Raw genomic sequence first — 17,225 nt, forward strand, 5'->3', positions numbered from 1 at the left:
CAGGAGTGGGTGTGTCTGAGTGTCTGTGTCCCCCCCGTTTAGAAAGCAGCCAGGATTCTAGCCTGGGGCCCCGCTCCAATGTCCGAACCCCACGTAAGCATCTCCCTCGGCTCCACCTCTGACCACGGTCGGCTGATGAAGTTCGGGGGTTACCCCCAGCACGAGGCAGGGGGACAAGCACATTCAGACCACAGCAGCGGACAAGCGAGGAGCCACAGGGACGGCCCCCAACACCGTCCTCTCTCCCAACAGGTGCTCGGGGGACGCGGGGCCCTCGGGCCCCTCCAACGCCACCCTGGCCTTTCCTCCCACTCACCCCTGACGAGCGCATAGGAGCCAGAGGGCGCCAGGCTTGTCCTCCCTGCGTCTCAGAGCCGGGGTTGCTGAGAGCAAAAGGAGAGAGAAGTGGAAATCTGAAAATAACGATGCTTTATTTATTTCACATCCCCAGACAACGCAGCTGATTTCAGAAACAAAGTTCAAGTCTGCAAAAATCCAAGGAGCGAACTCTGCAGACGTCGATGCCGCGGCCCGGGCTCTGCAGGGCGGAGTTAGGAAGCTCGCACGGCGGGGTCTGTCCAGGCTCAGTCTCCAGGGGAGTGACGCAGCCGCAGGAGCGAGGCCCCGGGCGCTGATGGGATTTCTGCATATATGTCCACGTATGTTTATCTACAGCAGTGCAACTCTCTCCCAGTGCGCAAGCGACAGCGGCTCCCACAGAGACACGGCTGCCTCGGTGGAAGGTCACCCACACGGTATTATAAAAAACACGCTGTGTAATCACACAGTAGACACACAGATAGACGCAGTGTGCAGCTGATTAAAAAGTTACTTGCATTGACGTTTGCTTTGGAAGAATAACAAAGGGGACACCCTGGAGATTCCTCGCCAAATAAAAGGTAGCAACTGGAGACGGCCGAGTGTGGTCGGCCATGGCACCGCTGTCTGTCCACGGAGGGAAAACTCGAACGGGAAGAGCGATGGGTTGGGTGACGCCATTCTCTCTCGCGACACGCACAAGCCCCATGGAGAACTGGTTCCCGTTCAGCCCCTTCCAGGAGGAGCTCCAGACCATGGAAGCAGAAAGCCCGCTGTGTGCGTGGTGGGCTATTCTAACCGCAACCTTTCACTGGCCAGGACTTAACAATGGGGACACTCACGACAAATCCCAGAGAATGTTCCCAGCGTCGTGGACAAGGCAGCCAGGTGCAACAGGACCGAGCCTACAAATTGCAAAGGAATCAAAGCCAAACCGTGCTCCCCCGACAGCAGGGGCCACCCTGGGAACGCCAGGCACCCAGCACTGTGGGTGCTCCACCTTAAACCCACGTCCTGCGCGACTTCCCAGCCCTTCCCTGCAAGGCCTGAAACGCATCCAGCCCCAGCAGAGGGGGCACCCAGGGCGGCCCCGGGAGGGGAGGGTGTTCTGGAAACTTCCCCAGACGGGGAGGAGCCTTCTGTTCCCATGGCTGTAGCTCCCTCCAGCTGGACAGCTTGCCGTGCACACCCAGGCCCCGGCCAGGCAGAAGGGCTTTGGGTGCGCATTGCCCGGAGCAGGTAAAAGGCCAGGTGAGGACCCGCCCAGTGTGGGCAGTGAGGGCTTGGCAAGTTCCCCTGCAGGGGAGACTCCTGGGGCAGGGGACTGAGAACTGCCACCCCCGGGCCACCAGGGCTCCTGCCCTCACTGCCAGATGACAGGCAGGACAGCAGGTGCCTAGAGATGGGATCTGTCAACGCCAGCGAACCTGAGACAAACAGGACTTCTAACAGCACATAGCTGTGTTCAAATCCACGCACAAGCTCCGGCCTCGGCAGCTCTGTTTCACACTTGTTGGGTGCAGCCTCGCAGAATAGGGGGCGCTGGAGGGAGCCCAGGCCGCGGTGGGACATCACGTCTGCCCCACAGGGAGGCAGACCCACAGGGGCCCGTGGCCATGGCCTTGATGTGGACTGACAGGCAGTGGCTGTGGGGGCGGCTCCCTGGCAGAGGGGAGCTGATTGGACGAGCTCCCTGGCCGGCGGAGCCCAGCCCCTGCCGCAGTCCCGCCCGTGGCGTGGGCCAAACCGGAGCGCTCTGTGCCTTCCTCGTTTGTCTGCAGCCTCACAGTCGTCACTGTGGGATGCCCCAGATCAGGCCTGCTGCCGGTGGGCCCTCGGCCGGTGGCTCCGGGCTGGCCCATGCGCACGGGTGTTTTTCTCGTTCTGATGCCAGGCACAGGGAGTGCCTGAGGCCGGGGAGGCATCGGGTCCACAGGCCAGGCCCACGCTCACATGCGTCACACACGCAAATCTCATGCTGCTCACATCTGAGGCTCCACTCCACCCTGACCTGGGGACGGTGAGGCTGAGGACGGAGTGGTGCCCGCCTGCCACCGTCACCTGCCTGTCACAAACCGTGCGCCACTTCTGTGGCCCCCCCACAGCCCCTCCTTGCTTGAGCCCTGGAGGTGGCAGGGAGGCCCAGTCGGACAGCTGGACCCTGGGGAGTCGGCGAGCACACGTAGCATCCGATGCACAGCCCCACCCGCCCTGCCCGTGCCAGCTCTGGGCGACACGGACCTGGTGAGGGGCTGTGTCCCCCCGAGCAGCTGCCTGGCCCGAGCGGATTTCCAGCAAAACCAGAGCAACAGGCAAGGGATGTCCCCTGCTGGGGCTGCTGCCCGCGTGCCCGCGTCCATGGCTGGGATGGGGGCTGGGCTGGCCCTCGCTGCGGACTCCTGTGAGCCTCGTCTGGGTCCTTTGGGAGGTCATGGCCACGTGAACAAGGCTGGGAGAACGGAGGAAGAGAAAAAGCGTGGGTGTCCTCCAGAGAGAGAGCGGAGATGGCTTATAGCCAGGAGTTGACCCATGTGCCGGGCAGGCTGCCGGGACTGGCACCAGTGCGCAGATCCGCCCCTGCACCCCACTCTGCCTGGCTTAGCAAATTCACACGGGTTGCTCGAAGCATCTGACACCGGACGCAAGTGCGAGATTTTATATGAAATATTTATTAGCGGGCTTGATTTCGGAGGAGTGCCTGGCTCCAGATTCCCACACTCTGCCCTGGCTGCTGGCTGCTGGCTGTCCTGTGCAACTTTTGCTGGCGTTTGGCTAAAGCCTCGATGGGTTTTGACCATGTTTGTTTCCTCGGCACCATGGGCACAGAGGGAGCTTTTTTCTCCCTTCTTGTTGAGGAGGGTGATTGAGGTCTGCTACGGAGAGGGAGGAAATCCGGGCACAGGCACACGTGTGCATGTGTGTGTGTGTGTGTGTGTCTAAGACACAGCTGCGTGCGCCAGCCACCCTGCACCTGGGCTAGCTCAGACCACCCAGCGGCCCAGGGACAGCCTCGTCCCCTGAGACCACGGTGAGACCCAGGCCAGCCGCCCCCACCTGGCAGGACGCAGGCTCAACGCTCCATCTTAATAAACCCTAGTGTGTTTCCTAAAAACGATCTTGAAGTGCAAAAAGAATCTCTAAGCATTTGCAAACAAAATCCATGTAGAACGGGGACTTTTCCTTCTCCGAGAACAGGGAGAGACAGCCCCGGAGACAGCCGTGGGAGTGAGGAATCTTAGACGGCCGGCCTCGGCTCTGATCCGTGTGCGATGCCTGCCAGGCGAGAAAGCGCAGCCCCCAAACCGCAGTCTTTCATTGGGGACCCTCTGCTGGGCAGTGACACCGGGGAGGCAGAAGTTGCATTCTCCTTAACGGTGGGCTCCTTTGGCCGGAAGCACCACCCACCCTTGCCCGGAGCTGCCCCTGGGAGCCGGCAGGTTTGGAAGGCAGAGGTTGCTTAACGCTGCTCAGTCGCTCACTCCCAATGGCGCTGTCGGACCAAGCGGCAGCCCCGCCCCCGCCTGCCGCGGTCTACTCTGCTGCCTGCAGACAAAGCTCCCAGATGCCACGGATCCCCCGACATCTCGCGGGCGTCCCGCCCCCTCCTCGGCGGCTGCTCTGTAGACCCCACCCCCCAAGGCCACACCTGACGCTTCCGAACAGGCACTCGGCTTCCCAGGCTCAGCGGAGGTAGCTGATGTGATATGCGACAAAAGATTAAAAAAAAAAAAATCAACAGAGCTGACCTAGACACTTAGGCAGAACGGAGGTGGGCAGGAAGCCGGGGACACAGAGACGTTTTGTTTAAAACTAAAAGCAACAAGCCAGCAGAAGGACACGAGCTGGACGCGCCGGCCGATTCCGTCGTGCGACTCTGAGTCCCCTCTAGCCACAGCCCGCACGGGACTCTCCCAAGCTCGGCCTGGCAGTGAGGCCAGCTCAGTGGTCAGGCTGCCAACCGCCCAGGCTCTGGACAAAGTCGGTGCTGAGCCTGCTACCAACAGGTACTCAACAGTTACAAACAGATACAATGTATCAACTCTCGGCTTGGAAAAGTGACTTCTGGGGAGAGAGACAACCCTCACAAAGATGGAGCTAGGGAAAGTCATCAGAGGGGATCGCTCCACACCGGGGCCTTCTGCCCCAGACCCCTACCCACACAGTGGCCACTGAGAGATGGCACGGAACGCCCGGGCCAGGACAGGCGCCCCCGGTCCTGGGAAGAATCTCGAAGCCTCCTGTCTGTCACCAGCCAGGTTGCACGGCGGTCCCGGGTGTGGTGCGCCTAGAAAACCCTGCCTGCAGCTTCCTAGTTAAAGCTAGAGAGGGAACCGGAGAGGGTATCTGACCTCGCTGGGCACAGAAGCCGGGCGCCAGGGCCCCACAGACCGCACGCGGAGTCCAGGGTGGGTCGGGAGGGTCTCCGTGTCAGCGGGGGCGTGGCTGGCCGCCGCCGTTCCAGGAGCGCCCTTGGCCTAGCAGCAGCTACTCATCGCGTCTGCTGGCCCGCGGGCTTCTACCTCTCGGCCCGGATCTTGTACCTCAGGACGAGGTAGGCAATGAGGCGCAGGGAGACGAAGAAGACGCCCAGCACCAGGAAGTCCAGGTGCAGCTTGGCGTTCTCCACGTCCAGCTCCCGCAAGATGGCTTCCGACTTCTGGAAGTGGCACGTCTCGTCCGTGTCGCAGTGCAGGTCTTCCCGGTCCAGGCCGTAGATGGACAGGATGACCCCCTCGAACCCATACCTGGGGCGGAAGGCACAGGTGTCATGAGGAGGTCCCGCGGTGGCCGCTGCTCGGGTCCTGGCTCAAGGACGGGGTCGCCCACGGTGCCTGGCCTGGCTCCCTCCCTTCTCCCCAGCACGGGCGAACCTCGCACCCAGAGCTCGGCCGCACGGCTCGCCAGCCTTGCTTCCCCCAGGAGACCCCACAGTGGGGGAACTGGATCTGAATGCTATGGATCCTGCCCACGGGGCCACGCGCCTGTTGGTGGCCAGAGATAAGGGCGAGACTGACGGCTAGGGAGCATTAGGTGACACGTGTCCGGGGCCCTGGTCCTTCCAACCCGGGACAAAGCACGCTGGGGTCTTGAAGACCACACACGCTGCCTTCTGATTGTTCGGTGTGGGCGTGCACAGGTGTTGGGAACCCCAGGCAGGCACCTTGCTGGCTCCTAAACAATGTACCTGGGTCTGAACTATAGTGTAGACAGAGCTCCTGGCCCTGTGCACCTGGGTCTGATACAGTGTAGACCAGGGCTCCTGCCCCTGAGTACCTGGGTCTGATACAGTGTAGACCAGGGCTCCTGCCCCTGTGTACCTGGGTCTGATACAGTGTAGACCAGGGCTCCTGCCCCTGAGTACCTAGGTCTGATACAGTGTAGACCAGGGCTCTTGCCCCTGTGTGCCTGGGTCTGATGCAGTGTAGACAGAGCTCCTGCCCCTGTGTACCTGGGTCTGATACAGTGTAGACCAGGGCTCCTACTCCTGTGCACCTGAGTCTGATACAGTGTAGACCAGGGCTCCTGCCCCCTGTGTAACTGGGTCTGATACAGTGTAGACCAGGACTCCTGCCCCTATGTGCCTGGCTCTGATACAGTGTAGACCAGGGCTCCTACCCCTGTGTGCCTGGGTCTGATACAGTGTGGACCAGGGCTCCTGCTGCTGTGCACCTGGGTCTGATACAGTGTAGACAGAGCTCCTGCCCCTGTGTGCCTGGGTCTGATACAGTGTAGACAGAGCTCCTGCCCCTGTGCACTTGGGTCTGATACAGTGTAGACCAGGGCTCCTGCCCCTGTGTGCCTGGGTCTAACTGCAGTGTCAACAGAGCTCCTGGCCCTGTTACCTGGGTCTGATACAGTGTAGACCAGGGCTCCTACTCCTGTGTGCCTGGGTCTGATACAGTGTAGACAGAGCTCCTGGCCCTGTGCACCTGGCTCTGATACAGTGTAGACCAGGGCTCCTGCCCCTGAGTACCTGGGTCTGATACAGTGTAGACAGAGCTCCTGCCCCTGTGCACCTGGGTCTGATACAGTGTAGACCAGGGCTCCTGCCGCTGTGCACCTGGTCTGATACAGTGTAGACCAGGGCTCCTGGCCCTGTTACCTGGGTCTGAACTACAGTGTAGACAGAACTCCTGCCCTGTGTACCTGGGTCTGATACAGTGTAGACCAGGGCTCCTACTCCTGTTACCTGGGTCTGATACAGTGTAGACCAGGGCTCCTGGCCCTGTGCACTTGGGTCTGATACAGTGTAGACCCGGGCTCCTGCCCCTGTGTACCTGGGTCTGAACTACAGTGTAGACAGAGCTCCTACTCCTGTTACCTGGGTCTGATACAGTGTAGACAGAGCTCCTACTCCTGTTACCTGGGTCTGATACAGTGTAGACCAGGGCTCCTACTCCTGTTACCTGGGTCTGATACAGTGTAGACCAGGGCTCCTGCCCCTGTGCACCTGGGTCTGATACAGTGTAGACAGAGCTCCTGCCCCCTGTGCACCTGGGTCTGATACAGTGTAGACAGAGCTCCTGCCCCTGATTGGGTCTTTGAGGCACCTGGAGTGGTTGCTGCGTGGGTGGGGACTGTGAAGCTGGGCACCGCCCCAGGGACCAGCACACCCAGGCCAATGCATTGTCTGTGTCACTGGTGACATCGGCCCGTCGGAACCTGGGCTATTCCCAGGGGGCTCTGACCATGGCTTTATGGGCCCCACACACTTGCAAGAGAGCTGCAGCTCCTGAAAGGCGGGAACTCACAAGGCTCCCAAACCCGGCCACGGGGAGCCTCCTGGGCTCCTGGGCGCTCATCGCCCACAGCACTTTGTCATCGCTGTGTGTGCGCTGGCGAGGACGGGAGCACAGAGCTAGGGGACAACAAGGGCCATGCATGTCCCGGGGCCATGCCCGGTGCTCGGCCACAGGTGACGGTGGGCGTCTGGGTGCGCGTCTCTCCCACCCGCCGTGCTGGCTACCTGACGTAGGAGATGTAGGACATCCACTGCAGGTACGTGGGGATGGTGTCGAAGCTGACGAAGAACCCTGAGAACAGCAGGACCGGGATGGCCGTCACGGGGCCCACGAACGTCGCCACCTGAGACGGGACACAGTGCAGCTGACCGCAGGCCCCCACAGGCAGCCCGAGTCACCATCAGCAGGACAAGGCGAAGGCTGGGAGGTCGTCAGGGCACAGAGTGCAGAGTGCAGAGGTGGGAAGAGGGGCAGGGCTCCCTGGGCAAGGGCGGCAGGGGTCTCCAGGGGACAGGGGTGCAGCTGCCCCCAGGACTGCCCATGGTGGGGTGTTGCGACACCTGGGGGCTGTCTGGGGCAAAGGTGCAGCCGGCCCGGCCGTAACCCCAGCCCAGCAGTGATCCGGGCTGATGGGAGCCCTGTGGGGACCACCAGAGCCCAGCGTCCTGCAGGCCTAGGGGCTGAGGGCGGGGCCACCCTGGGCTGGGGATGGCCGCGCTCACTCCGCGCTCCCAAGGGAAGGGGCTGATGCAAGGCGGGGCTCCTGGCTCCCCCCGGGAGTGCGAGTGGGCCCAGGACACAGCAGGAACCAAACAACCACAACTCCTGACTTTACCTGAGCAGAAGCGCAGAGTGGGCGCTGTGGGGGGGAGGGGTGTACAAGTGTGGTGTGTGCAGTACATGTGTGTGGTGTGTGGGGTACCTACATGTGTGGCACATACGTGTGGGGTGTGGTGTATACATGTGTGGTATTGTAGGGTAAATATGTACTATGTGGTATGTTTGGGTGTAAGTGTATGTGTGCGGTTATGTGCACATACATGTGTGGTATGCATGGTGATGTGCCCGGGTGTGTGGTACGCGTGGTGTATGTGTGTGATGTGTAGCATGTGGGATGCATGCTGTATATGACATGTGGTGTGCACGGTGTGTATATGTGGTGTTTGTGTTGTGTGTGTGGTACGTGTGTGTGTAGTGGACATGTGTGTGTGGTGGTTACGGTGTGCATGTGTGGTGGATGTGGTGTGTGTGGTATGTGTGGCATGTGTGGTGCATGTGTGGTGTATGTGGTTACATGTGTGTTGTGTGTGTAGTGCACATGTGGTGTGACCTGTGCAGGGCTCTAAGCAGGCCTCCCACCTGTGCTCTGTCCGGGGAGCCCTTAGGAGGCTGAGGACATGGGGTGGAGGTCAGCCTGGGGAGGGCCTGAGGGGCTGTGGGCTGATCTTGGGGACAGGTGCACTGTGGGGGAGGGGAGCCCCGGTGAGCGACCCCGCCCGTGGGCTCGTTAGCATCGGGTGGCGCTGTGAGGCCGGTGTGGCCTAGGCACCGCCACAGGCTGATGGTCTGGACAGGGACACACGCTCAGCACAAGGCAGGCACGGCCGGGTGTGCGGGTTGGGGGCCCACGAGGAACCCCACTGGGGCAGGGCCCAGGGGGCCGAGCAGCAGGGCAGAGACACCTGAGGCTGGTTCCCTGGAGCCAGCACAGCTCAGCCCAGTGCCCATCTGCTCCGTCTCCAGCGTGAAGTCAGGCTGGGACACCCTGCTTTGCGGGAGGCCGCTGGGACCGAGGGTTCTGGGAAGGGCGGGGCGTGCAGGAGGGGGCGACAGGTGCGACTCCCGGGGCTCGCCCAGGGCTGCCATGGCCAGCTCCTCCTGTGGGTGTCACCCTTCCCCGGACACCCTGGCCACATCTCCCTGTGGGCAAGGAAACAGGCCCAGGAACAAAGCAAGGGGTGGCAGGTGGACCCTGGAGGTGGCACAGTGGAGTGCTGGGCCTGGGACCACAATGGCCCCGCAGGGTCTGCCCACGCCTCTGGCCTCAGTTTGTCCTCCAGGGCCGGGCTACAGTGGCCTGTGGGGCAGGGGCAGGTGCAGGCTCCTCAGAGGCCACGGGGCAGCTCAGGGCTGGGGAGTACAACCAGGGGATTCCCGAGAGGAAGCAATGAGACTTGGGTGCTGAGGGCCTTGGGGCCCCCCCGCAGGTCACGTGCCTGTTGGTCTTCCCACCTGCAGGACGGGGACAGCTTAGCACCGAACCTGTACGTGTGGCTGAGGCCGGGCGAGCTGAGGCCGGGGACACAGCACCCAGCACAGGAGCAGCTCTGCACTGCCTGTGGGCGCGACCTCTCGGGAATTCGGGGGGAGGGGGAGGAGCAGGAGCAGGTGCGCTGACAGGGCCACAGGCCACGGAAGTGGGGGCCACAGCGCGTCCTCGGGGCGGCTACCTGCAGGGAAGTGGAGGCTGCTCCGATCAGCAGCCCCAGGGACTGGGCCACGAGCGACGTCATGGTGCCCAGCGCAGCGAACAGGATGAACCGCACGGCGTCGGACGGCTGAGAGGTCATCCAGTACACGATGCTGCAGTAGGCCACCGGGAACAGGACCTGGCAAGGCAGAGCCGCCTTGGTTACCCTGGGGCCGGCGCACACGTGGCTCCACCTCCGCCCTCCGCAGACCCGGCCCCTCCCCCGCCGTGCGCCCGACCTACCTGGAAGGGGACGTCGGCCATGGTCTTGGCGAGGTAGTAGGCCTTCAGGCTGTACCAGTAGTTCAGGTGTTCCCGGAGGAAGACCCCCATCTCCAGTGGAACTGCAAGAGAGGCCGAAGCACGGGTCGGCGGGTGGGTGCACCCAGCCACGAGGTCGAGGGCTGGCGGCCTGACGCGGCTCCAGCCTGTGCCTGCACTCCCAGTGCTGAGAGCCTGCGCGGGCCCAGCTGCAGCTGTGAGCTGCACGGGCGGTGTGGGGAGCACCTGTTGAGCACCGAGCGTCACCTCCGTGACCACACGGGTGCTGCCTCCAGCCCTTCTTGGCCTGTCTGCCTCGGCTCCCCCTGTACTGCGAGCCCCACCCCTACCCCGCACTGGTCCTGGGAGTTAGAGGGCACAGAGAGGGTGGTGGTGGATCCTGGAGGGGGCCCTCCATGCTAGGCTCTGGCAGGGCCCTGGCTGCCTGCACTGCCAGCCCAGAGCGGCCGAGGCTGCCCCGTCGTGGGCAATCCCGGGCTGCACCAGATCTGTCTGCAAGAGCTTGTCCACTCCCCACGTCGGCCACAAGGGGGCCACCTTAGTATCTGAACCAGGACACGCTTGCCCAGGGAGACCTGGACCGGCTGGGGGCCAGCAGACTTTGGAGCGATGTCCCTCCCATGCTCCTGTCCTGGGCTGACTCCTGCACCAGGGATTCAGCCCTGTCAACAGTGTCTGCTGTCAGCCCGCAGCAGATGCAGCACCACCTCCGGCTGTCAGCGAGAGCAGTGGGGACGGCAGGTAAAGCCACGTCAGCGGTGCCGGCATCCCATACGGGCGCCGGTTCGAGTCCCGGCTGCTGCACTTCCAGTCCAGCTCTCTGCTGTGGGGCCTGGGAAGGCAGTGGAGGATGGCCCGAGTCCTTGGGCCCCTGCACCCACGTGGGAGACGGGGAGGAAGCTCCTGGCTCCCGGCTTCAGACCAGCCCAGCTCATCTGGGGGTGAACCAGCGGATGGAAGACCCCTCTCTCTCCCTCCCTCCCTCTCCCAGGTCCCGTTCCTGGGTGGGAATCCAGAGCAGGCAGGAGGCGGGCGGCCGGGCACTCACACGTCAGGACCGTGGGCATGAGCGCAGCGAACATGAGGAAGAGCATGGAGAAGAAGAGGAAGCCGGAGTTGCTCAACACCTTCTTGGCCTCGTTCCCGATCCCCAGGTAGAGCAGGCCGATGAGGAGGCCGATCCCGATGTGGGAGGTGACGCGCAGGTGCGTCAGGACCTGGGCGCAGGGGAGCCGGCGGTCAGGGCGGGAGGCCCGACCTCCGCATGGCCCCGCCCGCCTCCCCTCCCCTCCCCTCGGCCGGCTCAGACTCACAGCCCTGCCGTGTGCACACGTGACATGTGTGTGCACACATGCACACACACGCACCGTGCATGCAGACACGCACACGCCATGTGTGTGCACACACGCACACCATGTGCAGGCACGTGTGTGCGCACACACAGCAGGCTTTGACAACAGAAGTCATTGCTGCTCTTTGTTGAATCCTCTTTAACTATAACCAGAAGGGAAGTCCACCTTCAGAAGGGAGAGCAGCAAATGCAGTGGTGGGATAGTGAGGGAGGGGGGCCGGGGTGGGGGGCGCAGCCCTCAGGGCTCCCGCGTGGGGGTCACGGGCAGACCCCTCTGTCTGCCCAGCCCAGAGCCAGCAGCCGCACTGGGCACCTCCTCTCCCAGCAGGTGGCCGGTCACTGTGACTGGGCACCGCCTTAGCCATGGGATCCTTTCGGCCACCACCTGTGAGGACGAGGGCCTGGCTGCCTGCTGCCTCCAGAGGCAGGGAGGGCCACCGTGGGCGCTGCCCCTCGTCCCCTCCCTCCGCCCTGTGTGTGGCCTGCAGCTGCCTTCACACGGAGCCCCAGGACGGGAAGACAGAGGGGGCTGAGCCACGACCCGACCCACGGCTTCCGGCGAGGCACAGACACAGGCCGGGGCACACACACACACACGCGTGGCGGATGGTCTGTGCCCGCGGCTGGCGGTGCGGGCTGGGCGAGGCAGACAGCAGGGCGAGGAAGGAGCGAGTGGCGGGCCGAGCCGCCCCGCAGCCACGAGCGGGGGTCAGGGAGGCACTCACGGAGTCTCTCATGATGCTGAGGAGTGTCCTCCGGAACAAGATGCAGAACTGCGTGAGGCAGCTGGCCGAGAAGCTGTGGCAGCCCTCCGCGGAGGCCGAGTCCTGCGGGCACACGGCAGCCGGCGTGAGCCCACGGGGCGCCGCGCGGCAGGCGGCTCGGCCGGGCGCGCGGGTCCACGTTACCTGTCTGAACCCCTGCTTTACCTCTTCAGAGGGCCGGTGCCAGAGGAAGGTGTTCACCTCGGCTTCGCCCCCGAGGTCCCGCTTGTAGTCCGAGTCACACATGCCCTCCCGCACCGCGCGAACCAGGCGGCCGTTCTGATCGCCGTACTCGCCGGACGCGACCTCCATGACTGCCCGAGACAGGGGTGGGGGCTGCGTCAGCCCAGGGCTCCCGGTGTCACCCGGCAGCACGGTCATGGTTGGTGGGGACTTTGCAGCCCGTGACACAGGGGCTGCCTGGTGATGACAGCGGGGTGATGTCAATCATTTATCAACCAGCGTTTGGCCCCGCCCCCGGGCAAGGTCTCCTGTCCAGGCAGAAGCACACAATGCACCTGGACGTCAGCCTGGGAAGCCATCAGCTGCCCCAGCTCCCAGCCCCAGGGCTTACTGAGAGCTGAGGCTGGGGCGGGCAGCAGAAAGGGGCGGGGCCTCTCCACCAGGGCTCCGGGAAGGGCGTGCCCACTGCCACACGGGGGTCCTTGGCAGCTGGGGGACACCCAGGTCTCGGACCCTCGGCCTGCACCTGGCAAACCCCAGCGCATAAATGCTCGCCTGGCCTCCCCCCTCCCCGCCCATCCTGTACCCCGAGTCAGTTCCTTCCCACCTCCAGGTCTCCCCCGCCCCGCCCCCTCCTCTCCAGCACAGCCTGCTTCTTGTGAGAGAGAGATGTCTCCCAGGAGCAACGTCCCAAGGATCACAGTTTGGGGACCCGTGTCCCGGGAATCACCTGCCCAGGGACAAAGGAGAACGGCCTCCGGGGGGAGGGGTCACCACACCCGTGACCTATCTTGAGCTGAGTTCATCCTGGGTTAGAGCGGATCCTGAATCCAGTGACCCGTGTCCTTGTGGAGGGACAGGCCAGGCCCGCGGCGACACAGGCAGGTGTCTGGGGGAACAGGGACCTCTTCCTGTGTCCTTTGAAAGCTCCGCCACAGGGCGGCACCTGAGCCCCTCCTGGAATATTCTAGACCTTCCTGACCGGGTCAGATAAAAGTGGGAGCCACAGAGCGGACAGGGGTCTGTTTCTTCCCAGCTGGCCAAGGCTCTACTCACCGAAGTCGGCCGGGTTGTGGTAGGTGGGGCAGCTCAGCCCCAGGTCCCTTAAGTACGGCACGAGGTTGGAGACCTTGCCCCGGTACACACACTGGCCCTGGCTCAGCACGTAAAGCTGGAAAAAGGGAGGAGGGGGAGCATCAGCACCCGCCCCCAGGGGCCGTCAATCAACCAGCTGGCCCTGCCTTCCTCCTAGAACCCCACCCCCACCCCCCCACAGGACAGCTCAGGGTCCCCGCTGAGGTTCCAGGAGAAAGCCACGGCGTCGTGGGGAAGACGGACAGCAGGGGGCCAAGCATCATTTTACCATTTGACATCATTTGCTTTTTATTTCATGCTAACCCTTGCTGAACAAAGAGCCCGGGGCTGTGGGAAGACGCGTTTCCCGTGTGGGACCTGGCTGTGGTTAGCACCAGGATCTGCGGCATCGTGGGGTTGCTGGAGCCTGGCGCTAACTGTCCGCAGGCGGCCCCACTTCAAGGTGGTCAAGCACCAGCGAACTTAGTGATGGCCCCATCCCAGGCCCGGCCCGCAGGGGCCCAGCACTTCCTAGCCCCGCCCCCTGCGCTGCTGAGAGGGTGCAGTCGGCTGGGAACGCGGCGGGTGGGGTGGGGGTGGGGGCGGGTACCTGGTCGAAGAGCTCGAAGAGCTTGGCACTGGGCTGGTGGATGGTGCAGATGATGGACCGGCCGCCCTGAGCCAGGCCCTTCATGAGCGAGAGCACCTGGAAGCAGGAGGCGCTGTCCAGGCCGCTGCAAGCAAGGGGCACCGTGAGACGCTGCGGGCAGCGGGCAGCGGGCAGCGGGGATGCCCACGGCCCCAGAGGCAGGCTCTGCTCCAGCCAGCGGGGACTGTGGAGGTCAGGCTGGCTCGTGCTGGGTCCAGGGGCGCCCGGGGTGGAGAGGGCGGGGGTCCCGCCCATCTTGAGGGGGGGGCTTCAGAACCCTATGGCTGGGCAGTGGCACCTCCTCCCCAGGACATGTAAAGGGCCAGGGGCACAGCCTGGGGCTGGCGCCGGGGGTCGCCAGGGGCCGAGGCTGCACCCGTGGGGGTCTCACTTGACATGTGTGGGTGTCTTTCCCGCGGATGCAGGCTCCCGGGGTGACCACCCTTCCCCCCTCCCTCTCCAGCCACCCCTGGCCCTCAGGTCCACAGCCAAGGGCCAGGGTTTGGGCGTGTGAGGACAGATCCCGGGGCCACGCCCCCCAGAGTGCTTGCAAGGGCTTTGCTTTTGCTGAAACAGGCACAGAGAGGCTGCCTTGGGGGCTGCACCGGGTTGAAGCAAACCCAGCAGACACGCCCCTCCCTGGAGAAGGGCCCGGTCCAGCTGGGCTGTGGAGAAGTGAGCGGGCAGGGAAGACGGACAGTGGAGCGTTCGGGTCAGAGGTCACTACAGCACCCGACCTGCTCCCCTGGGCGAGGACAGCAGGAGGTGAGGGGTCAGGAGTTAAGTGAGCGGGGCTCAGCCGTGGGCACCAGGGCAGAGCTACGTGACTGCTGCCAGGGACCCTGGAGGCAGGCGGCGTCCCGGGAGAGGCTCAGGGCCCGGGCAGGGGTGGAGAGACAGGGAGCCCCCAAAGACAGTTCTGTCTGGGGACCCCTCCGAGCCTTAAACACGTGGTGTTTCCAGAGCTTGTGGGGCACCAGGCCCCCTTCCCAGGGCTCCCAGCGCTGGCTCCAGGGTGGCCGTGCCTTGGGGGCCTTGGTAGTACAAGCACTGGGAAGGGGCAGTTCCCCCAAACCCCACCCCCACGATGAGCGCACGCCGGACCCTGCCCCGTATCCCAGGAGAGAGGAACGGGAAGGAGGGGAGCAGAGCCCATGCCCCCCGAGGCCGTGCAGGGGGTCAGGGCTGGCCCACGAGCTCGGAGGACGCCCATGCCCCCCGAGGCTGTGCAGGGGGTCAGGGCCGGCCCATGAGCTTGGAGGACCATGCCTCCCGAGGCTGTGCAGGGGGTCAGGGCTGGCCCACGAGCTCGGAGGACGCTCATGCCCCTCGAGGCCGTGCAGGGGGTCAGGGCCAGCCCACGAGCTCCGAGGACGCTCATGCCCCTCGAGGCCGTGCAGGGGGTCAGGGCCGGCCCAAGAGCTTGGAGGACCATGCCCCTCGAGGCTGTGCAGGGGGTCAGGGCCGGCCCAAGAGCTCCGAGGACGCTCATGCCCCTCGAGGCCGTGCAGGGGGTCAGGGTCAGCCCACGAGCTCCAAGGACGCCCTCGCCCCAGCCCCCAGCCCAGACGCCCCGCGTACCTGGTGGGTTCGTCAAAGAACATGACGGGCGGGTTGTTGACCAGCTCCAACGCAATGGCCAGACGCTTCCGCTGCCCGCCCGACAGGCTCCCTGTGCGGGTGTGGGCACAGGTCAGCAAGCCCAGTGCCGTCAGGATCTCCTTGACCTGTGGGCGACAGAACCAGGGTCCCCATCAGGAACTGCGTGCCCACCAGGGCCACGTGGAGAGCTCTCCAGCCTCCCCATGTCTCCCAGGGGCCACCTGGTGCCAAGCAAGACAGGCACTGCTTCCAACAGCTGACCCGGGCCACGGAAGCTGCGCTGGAGTCAGACCTGAGGACTCTGGCTGGAGGTGTGGGCATGGCCCTCACTCCCAGAGACAGAGGAGCTGCCAATCACTAGCTGAGGAGTGGGCGGGCGATCAGTTTGTGACCAGCACCTGCAAGGTGCCTCCTCGGATGCCGGCCAACAGGAGGCCGAGGCTTGGTCGGCTGCAGCCTCTGGGCCAGGCTCACCCCCACGTGCCTTAGGCTGCCTCCAGAATCTATGCAACCCTAATCTCCTTGGGCTGGGCAGCCCCGGTGGCCAGAGCCAGCAGACCTCAGGGCATGGCCTGGCTGGGGAGTCAAGGTTCTGCAGGAGTGAGGGATTCACAGGGACGAATGTGTCCACTCTGGGCTTTTGAAACATTCATGCACTGTGCGTGCAAGGTGCAGCGGGGTGATAGGAACCGGCACACTGCTGCCGGCAAGCGGGGACAGGTGCAGCGAGCGGGAGACAGGCCTGGGGATGGAGCCTGCGCTGCCTCTCTCTGCTGATGCCCCACCCCACCCCGCTGCCCCTTCCGGAATATCTTGTCTCTGAGACAAGGAGGCAGCTGTAGGGAGACGGCCCGGATGTCCAGCGGGGTGGGTGCAGGTGGGCTGGGATCTCCGGGTGCTTTCTCTCCTATGTAGACCCAGGATGAGGTCCACGGGGTCCCCAAAGCCACTTGCTGACAGACTGGAAAACCAAGCAGCCATGGTGGATCCGGGCCCGCTCTGGGTGCCTACACAGACACGGCACACACCTGCTTCCCCGTGCACCTGCAGCAGGGGCCGCCGGCATCCTGAGCCCCTCCGGCTGCACCTGCCCCTCTGCAAGGCCGGCCCCGCCGCTCCAGCTCGGCCTCAGCGATGAGGCTGTGCGTGTTGGTTTGTTTTGCTCCTCCTCCTCCTAAGTCCTCCTGGGCCTGGTGGCTCTGGCCTCCCTCCTGAGGAAGGAACCACTGGGAACAGGGCCGGACTGGCGGGAATGGAGGCACGCGGGAGATCAGTGGCGGGGCTGGGTGCTCGGAGGGGGGGACGCGCACTGTGGCCGACCCAGTGCTGCAGGTGAGGCGGGAGCAGGATGCAGCCCACCTGCTGCAGGGCACGGCGAGGGGCCAGGCGTGGTCCAGAGGCCACTGTGGTCCTGCAGCCACACACAGGGAGATGGGGCTCAGGGCCCAGCAACCTCTGCCTGGGGCTGTGGCTTCCTCCTGTCGGGATGAGGGTGGGGTCGGGGGGGGCTGACCTTGGGCATGGGAGGGGGGAGGGAGCTGACAGTGGACTTGGGAGGGGGCGAGGGAGCTGAGGACATGGGAGGGGGGAGAGGGCTGACAGTGGACTTGGGAGGGAAGGGGAGGGAGCTGAGGACATGGGAGGGGGAGAGGGCTGACAGTGGACTTGGGAGGGGCGAGGGAGCTGACAGTGCACATGGGAGGGAAGGGGAGGGAGTTGAGGACATGGGAGGAGGGAGGGAGCTGACAGAGTACATGGGAGGGGGGAGGGAGCTGACAGTGCACATGGG

General features: G+C 64.2%; 1 protein-coding gene across 3 annotated transcripts in view; it reads right to left on the reverse strand.

The window, feature by feature from the left end:
* Positions 1-2,967: 2,967 nt before the first annotated feature.
* Positions 2,968-17,225, reverse strand: part of ABCG1 (ATP binding cassette subfamily G member 1) — a 49,786-nt gene continuing 35,528 nt past the window's right edge. For all 3 annotated transcript variants that reach the window (XM_070073122.2, XM_089330507.1, XM_070073123.2), the window contains 10 exons: positions 15,416-15,561; positions 13,796-13,919; positions 13,168-13,282; positions 12,094-12,242; positions 11,890-11,991; positions 10,862-11,030; positions 9,775-9,875; positions 9,512-9,670; positions 7,286-7,404; positions 2,968-5,063 (listed from right to left, as the gene is read on the reverse strand). In XM_070073122.2, coding sequence (XP_069929223.1) covers positions 4,835-5,063; positions 7,286-7,404; positions 9,512-9,670; positions 9,775-9,875; positions 10,862-11,030; positions 11,890-11,991; positions 12,094-12,242; positions 13,168-13,282; positions 13,796-13,919; positions 15,416-15,561 — 1,413 coding nt within the window. In that variant the 3' untranslated portion in view covers positions 2,968-4,834. The remainder of the gene's footprint in view (positions 5,064-7,285; positions 7,405-9,511; positions 9,671-9,774; positions 9,876-10,861; positions 11,031-11,889; positions 11,992-12,093; positions 12,243-13,167; positions 13,283-13,795; positions 13,920-15,415; positions 15,562-17,225) is intronic.

Source organism: Oryctolagus cuniculus, chromosome 4, assembly GCF_051225735.1.
Source record: "Oryctolagus cuniculus isolate XC-2025 breed Fujian yellow rabbit chromosome 4, ASM5122573v1, whole genome shotgun sequence".
NCBI classification, from domain to species: domain Eukaryota; kingdom Metazoa; phylum Chordata; class Mammalia; order Lagomorpha; family Leporidae; genus Oryctolagus; species Oryctolagus cuniculus.